Source organism: Diabrotica virgifera, chromosome 2 (assembly GCF_917563875.1).
Source record: "Diabrotica virgifera virgifera chromosome 2, PGI_DIABVI_V3a".
Taxonomy (NCBI): domain Eukaryota; kingdom Metazoa; phylum Arthropoda; class Insecta; order Coleoptera; family Chrysomelidae; genus Diabrotica; species Diabrotica virgifera.
Window position 1 is genome coordinate 27104758 of NC_065444.1, and position 12148 is coordinate 27116905.

The 12148-nt window shown below is 31.5% G+C and overlaps 1 protein-coding gene across 10 annotated transcripts in view; it reads right to left on the bottom strand.

Annotated features, from left to right (window-relative positions):
• The window catches only part of LOC114332935 (transmembrane protein KIAA1109 homolog), a 168874-nt gene that overhangs the window by 36661 nt on the left and 120065 nt on the right, over positions 1-12148 (bottom strand). For 8 of the 10 annotated variants that reach the window (XM_028282734.2, XM_028282733.2, XM_028282737.2 and 5 more), the window contains 2 exons: positions 8458-8610; positions 5159-5299 (listed from right to left, as the gene is read on the bottom strand). In XM_028282734.2, coding sequence (XP_028138535.2) covers positions 5159-5299; positions 8458-8610 — 294 coding nt within the window. The remainder of the gene's footprint in view (positions 1-5158; positions 5300-8457; positions 8611-12148) is intronic. The other 2 variants (XM_028282736.2, XM_028282735.2) reach the window with 1 other exon arrangement.

The window sequence follows — 12148 nt, forward strand, 5'->3', positions numbered from 1 at the left end:
GATGGAAGTCGAAGTAGAAGATGATACGGTTTTGAAGATATTAAAAGAAGAAATTAAATCGGCATTAAAAAACAGCAAAAATGGTAAAGCAGTAGGTCCAGACCAAATCCCAGTAGAAAGCTTAAAATGTATAAATGATGAAACCTTAGACATTATCGTAGACTTGTTTAACACAGTGTACAAAACAGGAAACATACCAAAACAATGGTTACTCTCAACCTTTTGTGCTATCCCTAAAAATACAAACGCTAAAGATTGCAGTGAATACAGAACAATATCATTAATAAGTCACATTCTCAAATTATTCTTGAAAATAATACATGGTCGTATAAACAAAAAACTAGAAGAAGGAATAGATGATAGTCAGTTTGGGTTCAGAAACGGACTGGGAACCAGAGAGGCGTTATTTGCTTTTAATGTGTTAGCTCAAAGATGCATGGACATGAATGTGGATGTGCATGTTTGTTACGTTGATTTTGAGAAGGCTTTTGACAAAGTAAGACATGAAAAATTAGTCCAAATTCTAAAGACAAAAAACATAGACAAAAGGGACTTACGAATAATAACAAACCTTTACTGGAATCAAAGAGCACAAATTGTAATAGATAACGAACCCAGTCCAGAAATTGAAATCAGGAGAGGAGTTCGGCAGGGATGTATTATGTCTCCATTACTCTTTAATGCATATAGTGAAGCCATTTTTGAAGAAGCATTGCTATCTCAAAGTGAAGGAATAATAATTAACGGAAGATCTATTAACAACATAAGATATGCAGATGACACCGTGATTATAGCAAGCTCTGCTGAACAACTCCAACTACTACTGAACAAAACAAACAATTTCTGTAAAGAATATGGACTAAAAATGAATATAAAAAAGACCAAATACATGATAATAACTAAGAAAACAAACATACAAACAAGCATACATTTGGGAAATGTACCGATAGAAAGGGTTGATAAATACAAATACCTAGGAACCTGGATTTCAGAGAAAAATGATCAAACAACAGAAATAAGGACCAGGATAGAAATAGCAAGAAATGCGTTTGTAAAAATGAAAACAGTTCTCTGCAACAAAGACCTTAGCTTAGAACTGAGAACAAGAGCTTTGAGATGCTACGTGTTCTCGATACTACAATATGGACTTGAAAGCTGGACATTAAAGCAAGAACACATAAATAAGCTACAGTCATTTGAAATGTGGTGTTACAGAAGAATGCTTAGAATAGCATGGACACAGAGGAAAACGAACACGGAAGTACTGCGAGAAATGGGTAAAGAATGCGAAATAATAAACACAATAAAAATAAGAAAGTTACAATATCTGGGACACGTAATGAGGGGACCGCGATATGAAATGCTATGACTGATAATACAGGGAAAGATAAGAGGCGGAAGGAGTATAGGAAGAAGGAGAGTGTCATGGTTAAAGAATTTAAGGGATTGGTTTAGATGCAGTTCTATAGAACTCTTTAGAGCAGCGGTGGATAGAGTAAACATAGTGATGATGATATCCAACCTCCGATTAGGAGACGGCACTTGAAGAAGAAGCACACACAGACAGTATGTAGTTCGTTGCTAATCTTTCAAGATATGTCTGTATCAGCGCTGTCAGCGCAAATAAGTCATTAAAAGGATATATTTTAGTGTTTTTAGTAAATGTATTATTTATTATAATTTTTGTGTCTTTGGATTTGTCTTCCTCGGGAATAAGATATTTTATAATAATAGTAAGTATATTTAAAGTATTTTTGTATACTTCACTTGGTCTATTAAATTTGTCAGTATGTATGAGAAATCTTGTAACCTGTCAAAGCGAAGGGAATATAGCTCAGTGGGAGAGCGTGTGACCGGAGATCGAGAGGACCCGGGTTCAAATCCCGGACGATTCATATTCTTTTTTTTTTAATTTTTAGTATCGTTTTAATAAATTGTTTTTAAAAGTGGTAGGTAAGACAGTTAGTTTAATATTTAAATAAAATACAAATAACCTGTTAAGTATATTTATTTCTTTGAAATTATATAATAGAAGTATAACTTCTTACGTGCGTACAAAGTACACACACATTCTTTTTTAATCACGAAAGTGAATTACTATGAATACGGTTGCAAGAGGTAAGACAATCAACACAGAATTATACGTTCTTCTAAAAACATTGCGTGGTGAATTAAGAAGAAAACGACCACATTTTTCGGGGAATGGCGACGGGTTTCTTTATCACAATAAGGCGCCAACACGTTCATTCTCGTGCAACATTTTTTGGCAAAATTCAAGGTTACACAACTCTGCTAGTCTCTGTTCTTCTTCTTACGCTGCCTATCCCTTCCTGATGTTGGCTATCAGCATGGCTATCGTAACTTTGGTTGTTGCTATTCGGAATATTCCGGTTGTCACTGTATTAAACCACTTTCTCAGGTTTTGAAGCCAAGATATTCTTCTTCCCTATTCATATCTCTGTTCATTCCTCATAACATGGCCAGTCTCCGTTAAGTTCCGATATAGCACCCTGCTACTTTTTCGTGTTTGAAAACTGAAAATGCCGTTAAAAGGGTAAAGTTTCAAAGACAGAGAGATTGAAAATAAATATGAGGGCAGCACAAAGGTCATACAATTTTAGAACTTCAGGGCTGTTTCAGTGACTTGCACCGATGAGAGCGTATTATTAAAGTCGAATGGGGACGTCTGGACAGTGATGGACGAGGTACACATACTTTTGGGGCTGACCTCGTATTTACATACGGGCCAAATCTGCTTTGTGTGTCTAATTTAATTTAGATAATAAGTAGTAGTCATAAATTCCCATATATTTTGCGTTTACTCCGGAAAAATATGTTAGTAGAAAGCTATAACAGTTAGTTGGGTATGTAGTGTTAATATATTGTAGCATACTCAGGAGTTCTGTTGCAAAGCTAAATGCTGGCAATTTATATAAAGCAAATATTCATTAAAAAGTAGTATATGTAGTGTATTTCTTTAATTATTTATTTGTTTCACAAATCTTCAAAAGAATAATATTTGAACAACTCATGTTTTGACTATAGGTGTATATACTGAAATAATATAAATTAGTTTAAAATAAAGTACGTTTAAACAATAGTTTATAAAACAAGATGTAACAAACAATTGTAGATAATCAAATTTCTTTCTTATTAGTACATTTTTTATGCTAATTAATGATGAATATCTCTTCAGTTTTTTACCTGACTGGGCCTACCCTTCCTCTGTTATATTGTTATTTGTGCTATATGTGTAAATACATTTGACTATTATTTATAATATTTGACATTTCTTCTTGCCTTGTTGGTGCTTCAATGTGTATGTAGTATGTAGGTGCTGCTGTATATTTAGTTGATTTTCTATATTATCGCCTGGTGCTCGCTGAAATGTTGTGTCTACCATGTTTGTATCAAGTACAATTTCACCGTTAATATCTCTACAACTTTTTAGTCTTGGCTTAAATTCTTGTCGGCTAATATTTAGGGATTTGTAGCATTTTCTTTTTATCAAATAAACTTTGTATCTCGTTTAACGTTTTATGTTTGTACTTCCTCTTCTTAAGTCGATGGATACTCTTTTCCCGTCTTCTGAGGCGAGGAAATCTTTTTTTCCTCTCTATTCTTTGTAGATGGTCTTCATTTTTCGCTATGAAAACTGGGTCATCTGTATAACATAACTTCTTTACTTCCTTGTTTCCCATTTTCGTCCTTACTTGTTTTATCGCCTCACCTAATATAATATCTATATTGAACGCAATAGTAAAATTAATACAATATTTTGTACATTTACTTACGTAAGAAAATTTTAAAAAACTTTATATCTGCATCACAAAACTTTTGTGAGTATAAAACTATTTGTTATCTAACATGTTAACAACTTTCTACATAAATAACCCAGATAACTACAACTTCCAATATTAATAAAAAAATGTCAGTTTTAACTATTATCATTCATCTATTTATCATGGAACTAAAAAAGTATTGAATTAATCATAACAATAAAATACTTTTAACCAATTAAGACTACTAGAGAAAATAACATAATCTACTGGGCCTAAGGCTTAAGGGGATGGGTAGTTTCTGCTTCAATGCTATTCAAATGGGATTAATTTTTTTCGAATTCTGAGAAAACTAATAAGTATTTTTGAAAAATTTAAATGCAGCATGAAAGATTATGTTATTAGCGAGGGCCGAAAGTCCCTGAGAACTTCTTCTATAATGTTTATTTTAATAAGTTACAGGGGTGAAAAACTAAGAGAAAATTTAGTGTGATTTTTAATTTCAAATATCGCATTCAAAATAAACTTTTTATTTATTCTAAGGGACTTTCCGCCCTCGGAAATAGTTTAGTCTTTCATTCTGCGTTTAAAGTTTTCAAAAATATTTATTGGTTTTTTCAGGATTCGCAAAAAATGAACACAATGTCGGTGGTAATATTTTCCAAATCTATCTTTGTCATACAACGCACTCAGTCGAATAGAATATTTTAAGCATATTGTCAGTCAGACAGTGACAATTTTAAATATTTGACATGGCATCGGGAATATTTTGAGTTGTTGATTAAATAATATTAATAGGGTATGTGATAAATAATTGATTTAAGACGTGAACTTAAAAAGTTATTTATTGTTTATTATTTATGGAAGATCCAAGCAGAGAATACACCAGGATATATTTAGTGATCCAAGTATTCTGTTGTTAAAGATGATCAAAATTGTAAGCGTTTCATAGTAACAATATATTATTAAAAAATCACTTTATCACTTTTCCTCTTTTCTCGATTGATTATTAGTTTTTGTTGTACAGTAGATAAATTATTACAATCACTGAATACATAGTTAGTGAAAAAATTATCATATTAATTAACTGAATTAATAATTACGGTAATTAACTATACAAGTAACAGATATCCAAGAACGTTCAAAAGCCATCTTTAAAATTAATGATGACATTGTCAAGTAAAGTTTACATATCCATACCAGTGAGAATTTTACTACACGTAATTTGTCGTGTAAAAACAGAAAAAGTAAGGATAGCCGTAAAATATTTGCGAATTATGTACCGATGGCCTTAATACAAAAAGGTTAACCTAACGTAAATTGAGAATTAACAGAAAAAACTGACATCTCCTTTTTCCCCGAAATTAAATTTTTATTACCCATCGACGGATTCGTAGGATGCTGGTAATTTTTTTCTGAGAGTTACTTTTTGTCCGTCTATATTTATCTGATCTACCCAATCTTCAAGTTGTGTTTCTGGTAAACTCAAATCTGAGCTGGCGCTCGGTAAAGATTTTTGCCTATAATAAAAAGAATTAGATTTATTACTAATACTAAGATGATGTTCCTCCTGTGTCTGAGAGAAAAATACATATACTCTAAATCTAAAAGCAGCAAGTATTATGCTAAAGCCAAAGCAAAACAAATTTACAAGTATAATGTTTACTTCAAAATGTTAGTTTGATATTATTACTAATAAAGTTTATGCAATAGTTTAAGAATAAATACTTCTTCTGGTGGAGTGTCGTTTGTGACCTAGTCCCCTCCGACCTTCAATTTTGCCCATTAAAATTATTTGTAAAAGAACATATTTGTCGCTTCTTGAAATATGGCCTAGAAGCCTAGATAAGAGACCTTGCGTTGTTTAGCGATGTTTAGAAGCTTTCTTTGGGTATTAGTTCTTCTTAAGACCTTTTCATTTGTAATATGGTCAAGTCAACTAAGCAACCTTCGGAGATACCACATTTCGAACGCGTCAATACGATCTTACTTTAAGCGATGTCAATTTTGATATTTCTTTCCCACTATATTATTACTTACTTACTTACTTAAGCCGTCCTCTTGTACCTTACGGTGTCGAGGTAAGTGGAGAAATCAAACGTCTCCATGCCTTTCGGTCAGTAGCTAGTCTTTCTGCTTCTCTCCACCCAATATTTCTTTTTACGCAAGCCTTTCCAATATTTGCGTTCCACGTTCTTGCTGGCCTGCCTCTTCGTCGTTTGTTGTCAGATGCTGCTTTCCATACCCTCTTTACAGTTCTACCTTCACTCATTCTCGCCATATGTCCGAACCACGATAACTGTTTCGTTTCAAGTCTGTCTAAGGTCCTTCCAACACCGCACCTTTCACGTATGTCTTCATTTCTTATACGATCACGTCTGGTCACCCCGGATACCGCACGGAAATATCGCATTTCGCATGCTTGAATTTTACCAAGGATATGGTTGTTCACTGTCCACGTTTCACTACCGTAGAGTAGCACCGGCTCGTATACAGTTTGAAATACTTTCATTTTTGTTTTCAGGCTTACTTCTTTCTTCCTAATAAAACTTTTATTTAGTGCATAGTATAATTTTGTTGCACTCATTACCCTGCTGTTTATTTCTGGTTCTATATTTCCTTGCCCATTCATTGTTGATCCTAGATACTTGAAGTCCTCTACTTGTGTAATGGTCTCATTATTCAGCTTTACATTTATATTTTCTTGAGTTTTCGATATTACTAAAGCTTCTGTTTTTTCAATATTTATTTTCATCCCAAATTTCTTAAAGGCTTCATTCCAAACATTCACATTCACTTGCAAGTCTTTTTCTGATTTTGCCACAATTACCAGGTCATCGGCATATATCAACTCTGACACGTAAACTTGTTGAAGTTTATACACCCCAACCCTAGTTCTTTTTACCTTACCCCTGCATTCTTTTGCAATTTCGTCCATTAGAGTGATGAATAACAAAGGACTCAGAACACCACCTTGTCTTACACCTGTTCTTGTGTAGAATTCTAGAGATGAGTGATTATTCGTTCTTACATTATTACGTGTACATTTATATATACTCTTTATTGCTTGGATTAACTTCGGTTTCACATTTCTACGGTTTAATATTTCCCAGATCTTGTTATATATTATTATTATTTAATATCTCTTTTGAGTCTTCTTATGTTTTCTGCTATTATCACTGTATTGCAAATTATTTATGGCATTTATTCTGATACCTTTGTCATTCTGCGGTGTTGAAAGATCTTTTCTACAAAAATATTAAGCAGCATAGGGAAAAGGATGCAGCCCTGTCTCACGCCTTTACTTATATCTACTTGTTCCTTATATAGACCGTTGGAAATCCGTAATTCTGATGTTTATTTGGAGTGTAGCTGTTTGGTCATCTTTTCTGCCTTTCCAATATATTTTTAAAATGTTCGAGTAAAAATTATACTGTAAGATTTGTTCACAATTGCTTTTACAAGCCTATAATTCAGCAATATAATACACAGTTTTTACAAAAATAACTTTTAGATCTATTTCTGAAAACGTTGTAATATCAAAAAACTAGAATTCAGTGATCTAACTTAATCACGTCTTTATATGGCAAGCAGATTTAACCAATCTAACGGTCATTTTGTTACCGTCGATATTAAACTAATATCAGATTTGTCTTTAGATTTGATTATTAGATGTTTTGCTTTATATTTACATCTTAGAAGTCATCAGAGGACAATAATCCGAATTTTTAGTTTTCCGCCTTTTTTAACTTTACATTCATAGATAATACTAGATGCATTTTTGGTAATTATTTTTATAATTACCCCGAAAGGGTGAAAAGGATTTGATTGCGCCCACAGAGGTGCTCTGATGAGAATTATTTGCATTCGAAATACGTATAAGCACATAGTTGGAGCCCTGTATTGTAATCAATTCTGAATCATCTTTATTTTCAGTTTATTTTTATCCACTTTTGTGAGTATAAAGGAACTAATTCGGTAAAGATTATTGTCACGGTAAACGACAAGTCGTGAATGAAATTTTACATTCCCTTGTCGACTAATTCATCACTCTGTTTTGCTTTATATTTACATCTTAAAGGCATCAGAAGACAATAATCCGAATTTTTAGTTTTCCGCCTCTTTTAACTTTACATTCATATTTGGTGCTTGATGCATCTTTGGTAATTATATTTATAATTACCCCAAAAGGGTGAAAAGGATTTGATTTCAATTCAATGCTTCCACAGAGGTGCTCTGATGAGAATTATTTAAATTCGAAATACTTTTAAGCACATAGTGGGGGCCCTGTGCTGTAATAAAATCTGAATCATCTTTACTTTCAATATTAGATTAATTTACCTAGAGATACCGTGATAAGATGAATAATATGTATTACTAAAACTTCATAAATTTTACTTAGTTAAGTTATTTACACCCTTAAGCGATTATTAGTGTGTTTTGAAAATGTTACTTTATACCTCAAAAAAATTTATTGACTCAATATAAAAAACTGTCATAGAATATATGAAGTAGAGTATATGGCATAGAGTATATATTATAATATAGAGTAGAGGCATAGGGCTTGTGTAAGCTTTTGCGGTTTATTTCATTAAACAAGTTTGGTATATTATGTTTAGACTTTTTTAGTATAACAATTATACAATAAGTATTTCACATAAACGAAAATATACTGTACCTTCCAATGGTCTGAGTATCACTGAACGTCACTCTCGGGCCAGGATCTCCCACCTTGACCCTTAAAGAGGCTGATCGTGACGGTCCAGATCTAGGTGAACTTTCATAGCTACTAGCTACGTTTGTTTCAATGCTGGTTTTTGCTATTTCTGGGCTAGAATTTATACAAAAGCGAATAAAACTATGAGAAAATCATAAAAAAATAAAATCACTATGTACAAACACAAAAAGATGCATCGCCTAAGTAAATTTGTGATTGTTGTATGTTCATTAGATCCAGAATGTGATTTAGAAGCAGTGAGTGTACGTATTATAGAGACGACACTAATTTACAAATAAAGCATACCCTTTTGTTGTATAGGTTCCATTAAACTATACATAAACATACATATGGTCGGACGAAAACGAAACATACATAGGCTTTATCAGGAATTACGACAATATTTTTGAAAAACCCCACGCGAGGTAAATTTTTGATTAAAGGGCAATACATTTTTCCGGTATTTTTGATTATTTTATTTTCACCCTTAAGTCAGGGTAAGAATCACCCCAACTTTTTTTAATGACAATGGGGTCAAATAAAATATCGTTTTAAAGAACTTGCAACCTTGCTTCGATTTTATCACATGTGATTTCAGTTCTTTGATGGCTACTTAACTACTATACAGGGTGTTTCATTGGGAAACGGAAATACTTTAATTCTGAATAGAGGTCACCGAGGTGGTTCTAGGCATACTACAGTTTTTGCCCTACCGACTTTTATAATCGAGTTACAGGGTGTTTTATCGATTTTGCCAATTTCTTTCCTAAGCCATAACTTTAGAACCACCCTGTATATTTTTTTGTTATTTGGTACACATGTGTCTCATCCAAAACCCAAACGACCGACATACTAATCACAAGAAAAATGCAGGTCCGGATTAACAAAAAATTATAAAGTAACTGTGACCTTAAAACAACACCCTGTATATTGAAATTCTGAAAATCTGTTTGCATATTTGAAAAGAGCACAAAAAACTAAGTATAATCGTTCGCTTCAATTTTTCGGCCAGACAATTTTATGACTTTAATCTTGAAATTATATTGAATTTTTTAAGAACTCTGACATTAAAAAGCAGGTATTATTAACTTTTAATTATAAATTATTAAAGCTATTGAATAAATACTCATTTTAAAATTAATCAATAGTTATTTACCACATTGGAACGACCCAATTATTAATCACAAGGAAAATGCAGGTCCGGATTAACAAAAAAAACATAAAGTAATTGTGATCTTGAAACAACACCCTGTATAAAGAAATTTTCAAAATTTGTTTGCACATTTGAAAAGACCACAAAAATCTGAATTTATCGGTTTTCTTTAATTTTTTGTGAAGGAAATTTAATGACTTTAATTTTGAAATTACATATATATTGATACTTTTAAGAACACTGAAATTAAAAAGCAGATTTTTAGAGCACTTTTAACAATAAATTATTAAAGTTATTAAATAAATACCCATTTTAAAAATAATTAATACTTATTTACGACATTCGAACGACTCACTTACAAATCACAACAAAAATCCAGGTCCGGATTCACAAAACAATAATATAAAGTAATTGTAACCTTGAAACAACACCCTGTCACAGTATAAAGAGAGAACCTCTATATACTGTGACCCTGTATATTGAAATTATCAAAATCCGTTTGCACATAGGTATGAAAAGAGCACAAAAAACTAAGTTTAATCGTTCGCCTAAATTTTTTGGCCAGACAATTTAATGAATTTAATTTTGAAATTATGTCGAAATTTTTAAAACTCTGGGAACTCATAATAAAAATTTCGATATAATTTCAAAAGTAATGTCATTAAATTGTTTGCACAAAAAATTAAAGCTGGACATTAAACTTACTTTTTCGTGCACTCTTCAGGTGTGCAAACGTATTTTAAAAATTTCAATATACAGGGTGTTTTTTCAAGGACACAATTGCTTTGTATTTTGTTGTTAATACGGACCTGGATTTTTCTTGTGATTAGGCAGTAAATAATAACTGATTATTTTTAAAATCAGTATTTATTCATTAACTTGAATGATTTATTATTAAAAATGCTTTAAAAACCTGCTTATTAATTTCAGGATTCTTAAAAATTTGAATATAAATTATTCAGAAATTTAAGTTAATGCATTTTTGCACAAAAAATCAAAGTGAACAGATAAACTCGAATTTTTGTGGTCTTTTCAAGTGTGCAAACAAATTTTGAAAATGTCAATATACAGGGTGGTGTTTCAAGGTCACAATTACTTTATGTTTTTTTGTTAATCCGGACCTGGATTTTTCTTGTGATTAATAATTGGGCCTTTCCAATGTGGTAAATAAGTAATGATTCATTTTAAAATGAGTATTTATTCAATAACTTTAATAATTTATAATTTTTCTACACCTGCTTTTTAATGTTTGAGTTCTTAAAAAATTCAATATAATTTCAAAATTAAAGTCAAAAAATTGTCTGGCCGAAAAATCGAAGCGAACCATTAGACTTAGTTTTTTGTGCTCTTTTCAAATATGCAAACAGATTTTCAAAATTTCAATATACATGGTGTTGTTTTAAGGTCACAATTACTTTATAATTTTTTGTTAATCCGGACCTTGATTTTTCTTGTGATTAGTATGTCGGTCGTTTGGGTTTTGAATGAGACATAAGTGTACCAAATATTAAAAAAATATACACGGTGGTTCTAAAGTTATGGCTTTGGAAAGAAATGAGCAAAATCGATAAAACACCCTGTAACTCGGATATAAAAGTAGGTAGGGCAAAAAATTTAGTATACCTAGAACGGCCTCGGTGACCTCTATTCACCATTAAAGTATTTCCGTTTCCCAATGAAACACCCTGTATAAATTGGACAAATCTAAATATTATTGTCATATACTAATTTCTTGCTCTCCTTCTTCAGAAAACATAAAACTACAATACGATTTCGATGTATATCCACACTTATACCTTGTCCTCCCTACAGGGTGTCTCAAACTTAACATAAGAAAAACATTTCTTTTCTTCCACCCGGTACAAATATCATCCTCAAAAAAGAAGTTTGAGTAAACCTTTACCCAACTGTGTAAATATAAAAAAAAATATATAAAATAATAAAAAAAATTAGAGGAATCCGTTAATCTGTTCACGAAAAAATCAACTATGAAAATGAGCATATAATAATTTTAGGTGAAGCACAACTTTTGAAACTATGTGTATTTTATATACATTTGTTGAAAAAATGCCACTATTGTCATTCTCCAGTGCTTTACTGAGGATATTCTCAGTATAAATTTGATTGTATATCCAAATTTATATACAGAATTAAAATATTAAGATATATTTCTACCAGTATCAATATCGAAGGACTAGTAACAGTGAAGAGAATAATAAAGGAAAAAAGTATTGTGTTATAGAATGTAATACCCCAAACTATTTGACTAAAGTTTTGCCAATTTTAAGCATCTATGACTTGCATTTAATTCTATGTAGATTACCTAATCAAAAGTAGTACCAATACCAGTAGTACCAAAAAGTGAAAAAAATAAGACAAACAGTTAAACAATTACTTCATCTTTTACCTACATAAAACAAAAACTATACGAACATTGTTCTAAACAATATATCGAAAACAATGCAGTCAATTTAAAAAAAAAATAAAACTACAGTATAA